Consider the following 16,604-nt stretch of genomic DNA (forward strand, 5'->3'; position numbering starts at 1 on the left):
GGTGAGAGACCTGCCTGCTTTTGTAACTGAGGAGTTATGAATGCTCTGGTCTGGTAGCCAAGGTGGTGATCAGTTACAGGTTGGACTCAATGATCTTGGAGGTCTTTTCCATCCCTAATGCTGCTCTGATATCTTACAGGGAGGAGCTGAGTGTGAGCTAATTCTACCTGTCTGATATATCTCCTTGGATTTACAGTTCCCCAAAATGTCCATCCTCTTTCCACAAACTGCACAAAGTGTGTGCATGCTGGCATTTTTGGAAGTCCCATGAGTGACAGGACAGAGACCAACACCAAGAGTTCCTGAGTCAAGTTGATTTTAGTCACACCCAAAGAGACCATGAGCAAGCTGAAAGCTGAAGGCAGCATCTCTCTGTGGTCTCACTGCATAATTGAGACCTTCCAGAAATAACCAGGACACCTGGGGAAGGCAGCTCACAGGTCATATGGTTTTCCTCTCCTAATTAAAGCCAAAGCAGTGAGCCACGGGTGGAGGCTCATGGGGTGTTGGAAGCAATATTCCAGGCTGGGAACCTCCTACCCTGCTGCTCATTGGGATGGTCAGACCCCTCCTTCAGCCAGCACTTTCAGAAGGGAACACCAGAGAGCTGCAGACAGGTCTACAGCCCGATTTCCCCCTTCTCCAGTAATTTCTAGGTCACTAAGAAGGAAGTCACCAATTGCAAGTGTTTCATTTTGGGCCCAGATCTTTTAACACTGCAGCACTTCACAGGGTCCTGAGCCAGGGTGAAGGGAACTAATGCTGTCAGACAAGGGTGGAAAATGGATCTCTTCCTAACAAGATTTAGAGGCCAGTTGGACAAGAAATTACTCCAGCTGGGCACTTGGTCCCCATCTCTCAGCTCTTCCTGCAGCTTGGAGATTCACTCTATAATTGCTTTCTTAGTCCACATTTTATCCTCAGCTGACAGAATTCCATTAGGGTGATACAAGCTGTGTGATAAAAGGATGTTTGTGTCTCACATGGGCTCTAAGTCATTTCTCAGCAAACAAGCAAATAGTCACAGAAATGGGCAAAGAGGCCCCTGAGCCAGGAAGTCCCTTCTGAGACCAGCAGGGCCTCAGCCCACAGAGGGAAGCAAACACCTTCCAGGGTGTCACACTGCTCCCTCTCTGCTCTTCAGAGACACCTCCAAAATGAACAGTTCTCCTAGCCCTGTTCTGGGCACACAACAGCCCAGCAAGAACATAGCACTGCCATCCTCAAAAACAGGGACCCCACACAAACAGGAGCCACAGTGCTGTGACACAGGAGTGGCAGACACCCCAGATCAGAGAGCAAGAGCCCTTCCTATGGGAAATGTCAGAACTGAAACTAATCCTGCAGCACATCTGAGCTCATAGATCTGGAGAGTGCAAGGAGCTGGTCACACCAGCAAGGCAAACAGTGACTCTGGGCAGCACTTTCAGAACGGTTTTGGCAGACAAACTGACCTTCTAAGCATGATGATGCAGCTAAAAGATAGTCATGATGAGAAAAAAAAGCTAAAAGGGAACCCAGGAAGGTGCCTCAAATGCTGCAGGGTGCCCAGTTCCAGTACCTGGTGAAGGGCAATGGTGAAGCCATCACCACAGGGTGTCTGTCATTCACATTTCTTGAAGAAGGTTGGAAGAGATTTGGCTGCTTCAGTGACTTTTGCCAAAAAAGCAGCTCCTGTTGGAGCTCAGCCTCCTGGATCAGCAGTCCCAGAACATGGAGGGCACCCTACACAAGGCTGGGGTTCCCACCGCTGGCTCTGTTCCCCAGCATGCTGAGGAGCTGCACCCAGCAGGGAGGACAGCAGAGAGCAGGAGGGAATGGGGAATGCTTCTCTCACCAATCAATCAATGAAAGCTGACTTCATCCCCTGGTGTGGCAGAACCCAATGTCAATACAGCCCTTCATGTTTGCTCCTACCTGACTTCTGCTGGGAAGTGAGCATTTTCTGGCAACTTCAGAAAGTTTAAAGACTCCAATCAACCTCCTTCATGCACTGCTCTCCCCCTCGCAGCCTCACTGGCAGCAGCTCCTGTCTCTGGCCATTGCAGAGTGTTCCAAGAGCTCCACCCAGTCCCACAGCACCTGATGGGCACTGTCAGTGCCACCAGGCCAGCACACATCCCTGACATGGCAGGGCTGGGCATCACCAGGGGAATGCCACAGCAGGGACATGGTACAAGTGCAGCAGGAGCAGATTTTACAGAGAACAGCAGCACCTGAGCAGGATGCTGTGGTGCAATTCACGTCCCAATCCAGCCTAAGCCATGAGCAGGGCTCAGTTTAACTCAGCTGCTGGATGTAGCTCCTGTGGGTTCATGGATGAGTGTCCTGCCTCAGGAGTACACGGGTTTCCATGTCTTCTGTGCTGCCTCTTAAACCCTGCACCACTGCTTGCTCCCTTATCCATGGACAGGTGCCTCTCCCTGTTTAAATGCTCCTGGATTAAAGCACAAAAAGGCAGAAATTTAAAAGTTGCAGGCCTTCCCAGGCATTTCAGATTACACTGTGAACACTGACAAAAATATCTTTTTCTAGATCAAAAAGTAGGCAGCCTTGCATGTACTTCCTCACAGATTATTTCTTTATCCTCTGCCCTTCTCAGTGTCACCATGGGACAAACAAATTGATTTCTGTTATCTTGATCCAAGCCCTTTAAATCTAACCAGAACAGGTAAAGGTGAACAACTATGGCATAAAGGTCTTTGCGGGCCCAGATATTGAAATTGGGTGAGACTTTATTAATTTACATGAAAATCTTCAGCAAGAATTCCTATGAATCTTTCCTTTTCCTTTGCTGTGCTTTTGACAATGTCAAATGATGTTACTGGGCACATCCTTGCTGAATTACTTCTGATGAAACTGTGCCTGACATTGACTCAAGAGCTCCGTGGGGATTTTCTTGATTGCATGTTTACTCTTCCTCTTGTCCCTCCTGTAAATGCCAGTCTGACATGAATGTACTTGTGAGGAGTTAGTTAAAAAAAAAATAAAAAAGGTGAAAAATTGAATAAATCCCTTTTTTTTTAACCCTGATTCATTGGAGAAATGAGTCAAGTGTCTATGTTTGAGTGTATAGGGCTGACTAGGACTCTTAATTATCTTTGCTTATATAAAGGGTCATTACATCTCAGCTCCAATTAGGAGGGCAAACACTGACAGCTCCTACCCCACAGAGATGAATGAAGTATTTTCTAAACATTCTGCTGCTCTCTAGAATGACTGACTAGAACCAAGGAGTCCATTTGGCTGTGCCTTGGTGGTTTTTGTCATCCCAGACAGCCTGCTGGCAAACCCTTCTTTCACACACAGACACTGCAGGGGAGGATGTTCCACAGCTTGACAATCTTTTAAAAGATTTTCAAGACTACCATGGTCTTTCCACGTCAGTGTGGCAGCTGTGGGGAATCTGAATGGGTACAAGGCCTGCTGGGAGAGGATGGTAAATGTTGAAACCACTGCACTCTGATTTCCAGAGGCAAAAGGTGTTGAAAATTGGTTGCAGTCACCAACCAAGATGAGGAAGACTTGGTGGCAGGGAAACACAGAGAGAGCTGTGACCCTGAGCTCAAGCAAATAGTTTGCAATAATTTCAGAAACCTGGAGCATTAGGGTTGAAAAATCGTTAGCCCACCAGGCAGGACGTGAGATGCTCCAGACAGATACAGAGAAGACAGGTGAGCACAGGAAGTCCTCTCCCCCTCATACCTTTTCAGATCAATAAGAGAGATGCTGTTCAGTGCCAGGAAACAGCAGATTTCATTTCTCTGCACAGCCAATGCAATTTTCTCAGAACAAACAATGTGACAGGCCCTATCCCATCTAGAGATTGCCTACATGACAAATCTGTGATTGTGCCTTAAGCCTTGAAAACCTTGCTACACCCTCTCCCCTTCCAAACACAGACATTTATATCTGCTCTGAGCCCTTCCAATACCTCTCCTCTCAGCTCCTCCTCTTTTTCATTTGGAGTTGCCTGTTAGATGACTTGGAGCAAAAATTAGCACTTGGTTTTTGGTAGAATTACACTAGAAACAAACGGGGGGAGAGTTCTCAGAGCAAGAGGTTCCTTAGTGCAGCTTGGGAAGAGCATTTAAACAAAGTACAATGTACTCACACACTTTTTTACATTTAAAAGTAAAGTAGTTTGTATTTAGTACAAAATAAATTCTTTTGCTCCATCAATACATAGAAACCTGGGAAATGCATTATCTTGTGTCCTTTCAGCTCAGGCAACAGCAGTGAAGTTTTAAAAAGCAAATATATTAAGATATTACACTCCTGACAGGGCAGAAAGGGAAGCAGCACAGTTTGATTCTAAACTGAGCTGCACCACTATCTCTGGTTTATGTGTAAAAGCACATCCTGACTTCAGCATTCAGTTTTCTCTGGGAACAATCACAGAATCACAAGAATGAGCAAGTTCTAAATTAGAATCCATGGAAGAGATTTACAGGTTGTCACAAACACCAAGTTTTCAGGGAAAAGTACATTTGCATAGCAAATCCTGCAGCATATTCACTTGATTAGAGTTTTTATTTAAACAACTCCATGTGCAGGGTATTCTTTTTAAAAAATGCACTTCTCTCCTTACCTCCAGCTAATTAAAAGGCATTTACCATTTCTCAGAAGTGACGATCTGTTGCTGGCAACATCTGGTTAGTGCAGCACAGAGGGATGGCCCCCTTGTTCATATAAATTCAGGCAAAATAGGAGGAAAAAACATTGCTCTACAGGAGGATAACTCTGAAGGATGTGCAGAGTGCCTGTCAATGGCACTCCAGGCAAAACACCTCACTTGCTTTTTCCGTGGTAGTGAAATGATGAAAGAAATAATTATTTCACTGCAAAACATGAAAAGGTGACAGCTGAAATGCACTTATTAAACCTTGATAAAGCCACTTCCTGATCTCCACTTCCTAAAAGCATCCATCACATTTCTGCAAGCCCAGTGGAACCTGTCTAGGTGTCAGAAACAGTGGCAGCTCCTACAGACAGCCCTGGCACCAAAACATGCCCAGAGACAGACAGCTAAAGAGTATTTCCTCTAATAAGTGCATTTCCCTGAGAACTATTTACAGGCATCAGAAATAAAGCAACACCTCCTTCCAGTGAGGATCTTCAAGATCATCCAGCTAGGATTTAGGAATGAAAGCTTTAGAAATAATCTAAAAAAACCGTGGACAATCCTGCTTAACCCAAGTTCTCAGTACTTGGCAGAACAGTTGTCAGCAGAAAGGTTCTCACTCTCTCCTTTATGTTCCTTCTTCCCTGGTTTTCAATTAAGAGATAAGGGGGGAAATTCACACAGATCATGACCAAAAAAAGCTCCAGGAAACTGAATTCATGCTTCAGATTTCATTCTGAAAAAATATTCCTGTAGCAAACAGAACTGCCTCTCACAAGAGGAGGTGGTTCAGCAGCAGCAGACATAGAAAATCTTCCATTTGGATATGAATATTTTGGAGATCTGGAGTGCAGTTACTTAGGGCTGGATGCATTCAGGACTTTCCTTGTTATCTTTTCCTCCTCTGCAGTCCTTTCTCATAGATGCAGGTTTTGGGGCGCAGAGCTGTTGAGGAAAATGAAGGGCTGCTTTAGGACTGTGCACTAACAGTGAAGCCATGGAGTAAAATGAGGAACAAAAATGCCCATTTCTCCTTCCAGCCCAGAATGAAGCAGAGCTCAGTGATGTGTCTGACACTGACAGTGAGTGCTGCCAGCTTTTCCACAGTCCCATAGAACTGCTTTCCTGTGTAACCTGCTCTGAATTCAGGGTTGACACTGTCCTGAGTTGGAGGCTGGACCCTCCCTCAAGAAGGGAACCCCCTGAGGTCTCTTCCAACCCAAATCATTCCACAAATGTGTTATCAACACCCACTGTGCCTAATACCAGCCAGGACTGCAGAGGGGACATGGGGCAGAGGGCAACAGGCACCCTCAGCTGGTGACTTCAGAGGCTCTGTGTCCTTGGAGCTGGAAAAGATGTGATGGCCATGGCAGTGACAGCTGTTCTTTACTGGCCAGGATGCCATTCCAGTGGGCACAGAGATGTCCAGGATACTTTTGGCAAGTACTGTTAAATATAATAACTTTCAAGCTGTTTTTTACAGGCAATGGCATTTCAAATCCTTCTCCTACAGAACTGTTATTAAAAGCCATCAAATAATATCTGTAACACTTTCTAGAGAACTAATTGGAGAAAGTGTCATGCTCAGGAGAGAAAACCAATCATGGATATACCAGCTTGGCTGAGAATTTGAGATGTATTTAGGGAGCTATTCTGAGTAATTTACAATGAATGACTGGTACTCTTCAGACTATAAATACAATCTACTATTTCTCCTTGGGAAAAAAGAGAGGTTGTCTTTTTAATTATCACTTTGTAAGCAAAAAGACCAACCAGAAAGACAGTGGGAGGAATAGAGTCAACATGGTTTCCCCCTTGTTACACTCACTGTGATTCTGGGTTTGCTCAGGGAGCCACAAGCAGCAGATTCTCAGACACATCTGAACAATCTCTGAAGCTGTTTAAAAGGCCAGTGGGGATGCAATTATTTATTCCAAAAGCTATCAATGAACCTGAACAATTAACAGCCATTTTCAATTTATCTTCAGCCAGTTTATTTGCTGAGGATTTCTGCATTTGTGGTGCTGTGAGCCACAACCACATCATCCCCTTTCAGATTTAGACACAGAGTAGAAACCCACCAGATGATCAAATTTGCAGTTTGCCTTTCTATGACAGAAAAAGCAGAGCTAAATATACATAAGACTTCCCACTTTTTCCAGTTTAGGGCTGTAACAATGCTCATTATCCACACTGTGTCTGCAGGAATTGAGCAGAAGAAAAATGTGGAAGACAGAACTCACCCGGATCAGCCACAACTTGTTTCTTTTTGCTGCTGGTGACAATCTCATTTTCATTCATCATTCGTACATCCTGATCCCCCACATGATTGCTGGAAAGATTGAAATCAGTACAATGGCTAAAACAATCAACATTGGGCAAAGTTCTGAGAGTCATGGACAAGGATACCAAAGAAGGGATGTCTGGAGTGCTGCAAGCTCAGCAGCACAGCCACAGCACACAGGATTACCCACACAGGAATTGTCCTGTCCTCATCCCCCTGAAGGATTTCTTGCCAGTTTTAATTAGTGGCATTCATTCAGGCACACATTCAAATATAAATATCATATTCACTCTACAATTTTCAAGCCTGCCTACACAGCTTGAACCACAAAGCAAAGTGAGATTTTAAATCAGAGCTCTACAAAGGGGGTATAAAAACCCTCATATGGAACTTCCACACTGCTTTTTAATTCTGAAAGAGCGTTATTTGAAACTTTTCTGAACTAAACAAAATTCATTTACTGTGACAAGTTTTGCTTGCAGGTTTTCTTTGCCTGCAAAATTTTAACCATTTCTTTTTGGGAAAGAAGTAATAACTTCAAAGGTAAATTAAATTAAACAAATTACAGGGGAAAATATGAGCTGAATTGAAAGGTAAGGAAAACATCAGTAATAAAATCTCACTTTCACATAGACCAAAAAACCCCTTCTTTATTCTTTGCACTAAAGAAGTGTATTTTTCCTTTTCTCTCCAAATACTGCACAACATGGGTTTCTATTTCTGAAGAAAAATGTAATGTCTCTGAAACTGAGAGTGAAGATGAGAGCCAATACTGAAGCAAATCAAAACTTAAACTATTGATGATAATATCAGACTCAAGTTCAGGTTCATAAAATACTGAACCATGTGAAAGAGAATAGGCCAACATCACAAGCAACAGTATCTTCTCTAAAAGCTCCAGAGCATTTTTAAAATGAAGGGATATTATCCAGCGTGTCTCCCATTGTTGCTGAAGTACCCTGTATTTTAACAGGGTGGGAGGTTAAAAAAAGAGAAAAGATGATTGCAGACCAGGCTGGGAATGAAGAGCAAGAAAACTCCTGCACAGAAGCCTGGAGGAGAAGAGGCTCAGCATGTTCTCAACTGGAAAAGAGACCATGCAGTGTTTGTGACCCCAAAAACTCCTCTTTAAAGTACATCAAAGGACATATGTCTTATAAATATGTGCAAATTAAGTTATGTAAAAAAGATCTGTGATTACAGCTGGTGATTCCCTGGTTTCAATAAAATAATTTTACTCATAGAAAGATCTGAAGCTGGGGAAAGTAAAGGTTCGTTTTCCTTCCTCCTCTTTTTTCTATCCAATTGAAAATTTCCTCAAAACTTTCATTTCCTCAGGGCATTTTCATTTCAGTGACTTTTTCAGTTTGAGAAATTGTTCACCTCCAAGTTTTACCATGACAACACAACCACTTGTACAAAAACACAAGTCCAAAACAACACATCCAAACAACAATAATTTATTGAACCTCTGACAGGACCAGTGGCCAACAGCCAATGCCTCAGGGAAACACAAGAAAACAAACCCTGTAGGCAAATGTGAATCTCTGTCTTTATTCAGAGCATCTCATGTTCCTTCTGCTTATTTCTAAATGTTTGAATATCCTTCTGAGTCACACATCATTTATCCATGCAAAACTTGCTTTTTTTTCCCAAGTGATGCATGTGCAAAACACTCTATTTGTCAGCTGTCCAACATGCAAGAAAGTGTTCATTTCTAGAAGCTTTCATTTTTTCACTTTTCAATCTCATTTACAATAAATTATTCTTTCAACTCTTTACTTGCCTTGCCAGGGATTGTTTTTTCAGACCCTACCAATCCTGACCTTCTAAGTGTAAGTGCATTTTTCACTGCATTTCATCGCATTCGCCATGAGATTGCCAACTTAGAGGTTTTAAAGCATCATTCCCCCAAATGCAATTCATTTCTCATTTTAGAAGTTCATTATTTTAGACTGTTTATAAAATAGTAGAACTCTGGCTTCTTAATTAGCATCTGTGTCAAATCAGAGGAGTTTATTTTCTTTAATTGTGATGCTTGCTTTTTCATGAACTTTCTATTTTTTCCCCCTCCATGTAATATCATTGGGATTTATTAATCCTTCTCTAAAAAAGCCTAACTTTTTAATTTTGTGTTTACAGGCTTTCATGAAAATTGATGTAAATATAAATCATGAATACCAGGAAGTGCTAAAAGATGCTTGCAAACAAAGCTGGTAATTTGCTCCTTGTATCTAAAAATCTGTTTATTCCTCCTGAAGTGAGGCCAGGGATGCTCTGGAAGGGAATTTTCCTCAGCAATACACACACTGCTGACATCAGCCACATCAAACCAGTTTTTAAAGCCAAGATTCTTTGTCCAGCCTAGAGCCACTCACGTACCTGATAACAGTTCTCCTCTCCTGGTGGCAAATCCTCTCGTCATCCGTGAAGAGGATGGTGTGGTAGGGCACCACGGGGTCACACGTGGGGAGGATGCCTGACACCACATGGCTCACCATGTCCAAAATCCCATTGTACACCAGCAAATCATCAACCAGAAGCTACAAGCATCAAAGAAATAAACCAAAAATCCATTGAGAAATCAGCCTTGCTTTCAGCAGTTGTCTCTAAAAAGCATTTTGCCCTATTTGTTTCACAAATCCAGTCGTTAATTTAGCTTTTGTTTCTTAAAACTTCCATTTCTCTCCATTTGCTGCTGGAGTTTGATTTTTTTTCCTTCCCAAGTTTTTTGTCTAATGTTTTTTAATGCAGCTTTCAAGTAGGTAATTAAAAATGTATTTCATGTTTTACATAATTGCCATTCTATTCATGGGAGTGAATCACTCTTAAATCTAGGAATTAATGAATCTCACCTCACTTCAGATGTCTAAAACTTGGGTTTGTACTTCAAACTAGTCTTCCAGGCCTACTCTACAGTCGGTGGAAAAAGACAAGTGTTATCCTGTCTTAAGATAATTACCTAAGACAAAAATCAGATAAAGTTTTCTTTCCCTGGACAAAAAAAGGGAGGACAGATGACTGGCACAGATTAGTCATTTTAATATTAAATGCAGAGTTAAATGAGATGAATCCCATCCTTTGAGATTACATGGAATCACACTTCAACAAACTGTGAGAACACGTTCAGAATGGAGCCAGCTGACTCACTAGGACATACAAAATGCACAGGAAAATTACTTACACCAAACTCCTTCACACCTCTCTGAGGTGTCTTGGCATAATTCCATAACTTGATCATTGACACGGTAGTAGGTACATCAAAAATGACATACACCCTATTCACCTGCAAAAGAGAATTAATTTATATTTAACAGCGCAAAGTCCCCAAAGAAATTAAATTCTCATGCATGTTACATCAAAAGAGGTTCATATTTAAAGAAGTATAGCTGGAGGAGAGATAACTGACGCTGAGGATGGAAGTTCAGCTCTCATTCCTGCTGATAATTCCCAGATGTTGGCTCTACCCCACAGCTACTCTCAAAAGAATGAAGATGAGATGTGGAGCATCCTTGTCATCCTGGACTGCCTGGAAATTGGAGGAGGGGGAGAGAGACACTTTTAATGAGTATTTCATAACCAAACACAGACATGTCCTTAGGGGTAAGACAGGCTGGTGCCTCTTCTGTTCTGTTCTGTTCTGCATGTAGAGACAATTTCCAAGGGCCTGGAGTGCCAGAGGGCAGGGATGGATGGGATATTGGGATATTGGGAGGGAATTGTTCCCTGGGAGGGTGGTCAGCCCTGGCACAGGGTGCCCAGAGCAGCTGTGGCTGCCCCTGGATCCCTCAAAGTGTCCATGGCCAGGCTGGACAGGGCTTGGGGCACCCTGGTCTGGTGAAAGGTGTCCCTGCCCATGCAAGGGGGTGGCACTGGATGGGCTTTAAGGTCCCTTCCAACCTAAACCACTCTGTGAAACAATGATTTTATTCTATTTTAGTCCATTCCATCTCTTTCTACCAAATATGAATGGAATCTACCTTTCTATTTGCAAGACTAAAATCTCCCCTGTATGCCCTGAAAGCTACTGCAGAAATTTTGCAATTTTTGTGTGAGTTATACTACCAGGAATTTAGAGACAATCCTCCAGATGCTTGCTAAACAATTACTGCTTGAGGTATTATTCATCTGCCTTTCAGTGACGTTAATGTCAAGATGTTAAGACCAAAGATTAGGCAGGCAGGAAACCAATCCTGCCTGTTACAGTTAATTCCATGCTTTTCCTTTTATGAGCCACTATATCAACTCCAGATCAACATATCTTAAGCTTCATCTTTAGCATCCTCTGAAGTTTTAATCCTTTGATGTACTAGAGAAGGTTATATTGAATCATTATGCTGGTTTTTTTTTTTTTTTTTTTTTTACTGAAGAAAGAAAGGTAGATTGGATCAATAGAATGTTTGCATCTGTGATTTTCCATGAGACAACTGGAGCATTGTCTCCAAAAAAACAACTGTTAATCCCACAGCAAGTGATACATTTGATTAAAAATCAGTTCAAACAAAGAAATAAAATGACAATCAGTAAGAGGAGAACAAATAATTCAAATTCTGCTGATGTAAGAAATGAATTTGAAAAACAGGAAACCACTTTCAGAATTAAAAAGGAAAAGACATTTAGGAAGGAAAAGAAAGGCTATAATACCAATTCCCTTCAAGCTTTTGAAGCTTCCAACACATCAAAGAATTAATGCAGCTTTCCAAGCAGCCTGCACTGAGGATGGGAGCATTCACAAGCTCAGGTTCAGCAGCCCAGCTCCAGAGGCTGAGCATCAATAGGCTGATTGCTCCATCCAGCACCTCCCAGCTCAACAGCCATCCCAGGGAAGAGGGGGGAGGGAAAAGTACTCTGTGGATCTTACAGAGGTGTAATTTGCTACAGTTCAAGGACAGAAAACACCATTAAATTGCTTCTGCCTCCTGCATTTCACACATTATCAATTTACCCTTTAATACTGGTAGTTTGTGCTCTTCTGCAGTACTTTGGTGTTAGGCAGAAAAACACAAAGAGAGAGAATTCCAGTGCCTGTTATTTTCCTTTTCCCCAAGTGAAACAGCTTCTGCAAGTGTGTCTTTTGTAAGGACATGAGCACACTCAGATGGTTGTCAAATCAATCAGTCATCCTGTTATAAGAGACATCTGAGCATCCCATCAAATTGCCAGGATTCAAGATCTGGGATCCACACAGCAGGAGCCTCAAGCATCACAGACCTTCCACTTCTCTAGGAAAGGCAAGCACTCACTGTTTCCAAGTATACTTAAAAGCTTTACCTTAATTATAGCCCTTCATTACAACACATCATGATATAAATTAACAATTCCTCACTTTTAATATTGTAATTAATAACTGCAACATCTAGAGTGAGGAGTTCACCAACACTGTAAGTGATAACTTACTACATGTCAGGTTTATACTTTGTTTTCTTTCTAAATCCATTCTCTTACAAGAATTAAAACCACTTTAATTATGTCCACTACAGGCCCCTAAAAATGTCCTTTCCTGAAACAAGGTCAGAAGTCATCTAAGTTTATCTACTTTTCCTGTTTAGATTTTTGATATCCCAGCTATTAAACATGGGAGTTCTAAAAGGGCTGAATCATCTGTGGCCCTAGGACATGAAATACTAAGTCTGCCATCCCTAATCTACGAATTTGAATTCAACATACATAATGAGATTAAAAAATAATTTCTCACTGCTGGAACAACATTAATTGTATTTTGTAAAAATGAACTGAAAAGCACCAGAAAGGTGTTTATTGCACAGAACTCCTTCATCAGTATCTTTGTCACAGTGACTCAAAAACCATCTCTGAAAAATCTTCTGCTGCTGCCCCATGGAGAGAGGAGATTACAAACCTGGGAAACCTCCATTGCTGCTGCCTGTGCTGTGCAGAGAGGCTGCAATAAAAACAACTTCTAAAAAGCATCATTTAGCATCTCTTCCTAAAATTAAACTGAGCTATGAATTCTATACGCTTCCCCTTTCCTCCATGCTTCCAGTTCCATCCACACACACAACTAGAACAGAAGAAAAGGGAAAATGTACCAAACCAGGAAGAACTGGTGCCAGCCACATGTGCCTGCCATCAGTGGTGTCATTCACTCTGTCAATCAGTTTGTCTGGAGTCCGGATGTCTCCAGATACATCATCCAAAATGTTGACACTATCTGGAAAAGCAGCAATATCTGAAAAAAAACTTTAAGCATAATAACCTACAAAAATGGGTATTTCAGAAACACCATATTTAAAAGTCTATGTTCTTCCCAACTCTGTGAATGATTTTTCACCATTTCAGCAGGACTCCCAGGACTGCATAGCTGAGGAACTTGGGGGCACATATTTAAAAGCAGGAAAGCCCTTATATATTCTGGCATTTCAATTTATTTTTAAAATAGGAATCAAGTAACTAGCTGCACTTAATTTATTCTCAAATATGTACTTATGACTTCATCAATAAAGTTCCATTAGCAGGAATAGGCATTTCCCAGCTTTTTGGTGATGAAGTCACATATTTTTATCATAAACTTGTGCAAATTCCTCATATAAAACCTATCTCAAGAAGAGTGTCTTTGCAGGAGGCAGTCATCAGTCAGACTAGGTTTTGCTTGAGTTTCTCAAGGTTTATGGTAAAAATCAGTAACTCTAATAAAACCTTTTTTCATTTCTTTGAGAGGGAAAGATTAAACCCCCATTGAACAGGCAACAAGATTTTCTCTGTAAGAGAACATTTACATTAAAAACATATATAAATGTTAAAGATATGCAAAGAAACGTGGATGGATGGCACTGCCTTCAGAATTGTGAATCCTAAGCAATCCAGTTTGAGGGACATTAATTTCACCCTGTCCTGCTTTCTAAAAATCTATAATTATTCATAAAGAATTGAAGGAATGACACAGCAATGCTTAAATTGTTTAAGAAAAGCTTGATTCAGTTGTGAATTATCATATTAAACACTGCACTAAGACAAATAAGCTCTTCTGGGATCCGAATACGTCCCACACACAACTGCACAGACAGGAACAGGTGATCATTCAAAAGGAGCTGAGAGTTCTTTACCTGGCACTGTTTTGCACTGTAGAGCTGTACCAGGTCAGTTAAAGATTCCTGGTTCTTAAAGACAATTTGTTACCACATCTCAATTTCAAAATGTTTCTTGTCCATTATAAATTATTCAAGTTCAATGTGTATCATACAAATCAAAATAGCACTTGGGGAAAAGCCTTTATTTCATGGAATTCCCTATTTATTAGGTAGTGAGGATCCTTAGAGACAGGTCCTGCTGCATTTGTGCTATTTATTCTTTCCAGGCCCTAATAAATGCTCCTTCCATGTACCTGAACTATGGGAGCTGTATGTTGGGGTATGAAGCTTTCAGCTCTTAGGAGACTTTAGCTGGTACAGAGCACAGAGTGCAACCTTGATGAACATCAATTTTCCCAACACACCCCTCATTCCCTCTGTTAGATATCCAGGGAACACTGAATCAAAGTCAAACTCTCAGCCCTGATCTTCATCACTGCACTGGGTGTCTAGAACAGCCTAAATCTCCAGACCAAGGGTTATGAAAAATTTCCTTCTTGACGCGCAATAAAAAAAAAAAGCACTGAATTCAATCTTTTCTTATGAATTTATAGCTCAGCATACTTTCTGCTCCTTCCCCACCACAGAAGAAATGTCAAGAGCAGAAAATACCACACCCTTCTTAAGCCTTCCCCTCTCTAACTTTGTCCTGCTTTGTTGGTGCATCCCATTGAGAGAAAAAACGTTCTGGAATGATACAGAATCCATAAAAACACATGGAAAAGAGATTCATCACCAAAACACAGAGAAATAGAAGCCAAGTTAATCCCACAGGACAACCTGGCAATGTGGAGTGACAATTTGCCAGGGAGTAAAGTGCATCAGCAGGGCCAGGGGTGCTTGCTGTGCAAAGGATACTGTTTTCAGTCAGTAAGATTTGCTCTCCATGCTCATTGAACAACTCCAGCCCATTCAAACCAATGTAGTAGGGATCACCCCAACTTGTCAGGAGCTGGAACTGGAAAATAACTGAAAAGCAAAAGGCTGTTAAGGAAAATATCAACACAGAAGCTTTTTCCTAACAGACTATTTAATCTGCAGTTTGAAAAATTATTGTGCAGCCCACGATGTCAGACACTCTTATTTGCAGTTCAGGAGAAAAAGCCACCAGAGAATCTGAAAACAGATCTGATTTATTCTTAAGCCATACTTTATGGAAGCCTTTCTCATATTCTTTGTGTCTTGTTAATACCTTAAAGCACCCAAAATTGTTGGATTTATAAAGCTCAGGACTCCTAACCATGGTATGCAACTCTAAAATATCCCATATGACAAGGAAGACGACAGGGAAGGATACAACCACAGGGCATTAATGGTGCTTCATAGTCCATACTGGCTTGTTCCAGTGTCCTTGAAGCAGTCCTGCCAAAAAAAACAAGGCAAACCAGGTTTTTTATGTACCCTTGGCTCATTCAGAAGAGAAGATAAACCCAAAGAATTAAACCTCCACAGACAGCACCCCAGCCTCCACATGTGATGATGGACCAGAGTCCCCTCAGACCTCAGAGCAATTTGGTCAGGGTTAAAACCAAGTGAAGCTCTGCTCTTAGTGCTCCATGTCTTCACCCAGGAGCCTCACACAGGCAGCTCCAACAGGGAATGTGAAATGACACTGCAACAGTGAAGAGAAATCAAGTGGTTCAGACAACAAAAACATCCTATTTTACCTCCTGTGTACTTTAGGAACTGGCTGGGGCTGTAGATAGTCAAGAAAGAGAATTTCTTGAGCAAAGTCAAAGTGGCAGTTGCCTGGTCCCTTGCGAATAAGGAAGCCCTCCAGGGGGGAGATGCTGTGCCCATCCAGCACCACATGGACCACCTTAGCCTGGTTTAGAAGAGCAAAACATAAGATTACCTGATATTACATGACATGACTTCCATTAAAATAATTGCAAACAATTCCATTCACTTCAGAGGCTGAAATAATTTCACTTAGCTGTATTTATTTCATTCCTCTAGAGTGTGACTTCCTTTGGCAAAAGAAAGCTGCAATCCATAATGTCCATGTCATCACATTGATGGGATGGAAGAAGTGAGGATTTGGGGGAAAAACACTAAAAAAAAGTATTGACAGATCCTTCAATTACTGCATGGCACTAGATCTCAGCAAACTGAAGCCTCCCTTCTTCACAGAGTGCTCAAGCACTGGCACAGGCTGCCCAGGGTGGAGAGCCCATCCCTGGAGGGATTTCAGAGGTGTCGATGAGGCACTTGGGGACATGGGTCAGTGCTGGCCTTGGCAGTGTGAGGTTTGCAGTTTGACATGATGACCTTACAGCTCTTTCCCAACCCAAACAATCCTCTTGATTCCTGAGCCTGCAGCAAGATTTACATCAAGAGAATGGGAAGCTCTCAAGCGTCATGTCACAAAGGGAATCTGAGACATCAAGCACCTGAAAGCTCTTCTAAGGCAGCTGGGATTGCCCAGCCTGGCTAGGGGCACCCTTCCAGAAATCCCACAGCCTGCTGCTCTCTCCAGAGCAGACTGTGGTGTTTCTGTTGCATTTACAGCAGCCTGTATTTCAGCACTTCTATTTATCTCTGTGGCAGGTGGCACTTGGACTTCTCCAGGATCATACAAATTCCTCTGCCGAGCAGTGCTGTGTGT

General features: G+C 41.9%; 1 protein-coding gene across 8 annotated transcripts in view; it reads right to left on the reverse strand.

The window, feature by feature from the left end:
• Window positions 1-4,514: 4,514 nt before the first annotated feature.
• The window catches only part of KATNIP (katanin interacting protein), a 56,688-nt gene continuing 44,598 nt past the window's right edge, over window positions 4,515-16,604 (reverse strand). For all 8 annotated transcript variants that reach the window (XM_085591748.1, XM_085591753.1, XM_085591750.1 and 5 more), the window contains 8 exons: window positions 15,664-15,821; window positions 15,294-15,358; window positions 14,855-14,965; window positions 12,959-13,098; window positions 10,096-10,197; window positions 9,294-9,454; window positions 6,871-6,959; window positions 4,515-5,569 (listed from right to left, as the gene is read on the reverse strand). In XM_085591748.1, coding sequence (XP_085447874.1) covers window positions 5,514-5,569; window positions 6,871-6,959; window positions 9,294-9,454; window positions 10,096-10,197; window positions 12,959-13,098; window positions 14,855-14,965; window positions 15,294-15,358; window positions 15,664-15,821 — 882 coding nt within the window. In that variant the 3' untranslated portion in view covers window positions 4,515-5,513. The remainder of the gene's footprint in view (window positions 5,570-6,870; window positions 6,960-9,293; window positions 9,455-10,095; window positions 10,198-12,958; window positions 13,099-14,854; window positions 14,966-15,293; window positions 15,359-15,663; window positions 15,822-16,604) is intronic.

The sequence above is a fragment of the Lonchura striata genome, chromosome 14 (genome assembly GCF_050655825.1).
Source record: "Lonchura striata isolate lonStrDom1 chromosome 14, ASM5065582v1, whole genome shotgun sequence".
Taxonomy (NCBI): Eukaryota; Metazoa; Chordata; class Aves; order Passeriformes; family Estrildidae; genus Lonchura; species Lonchura striata.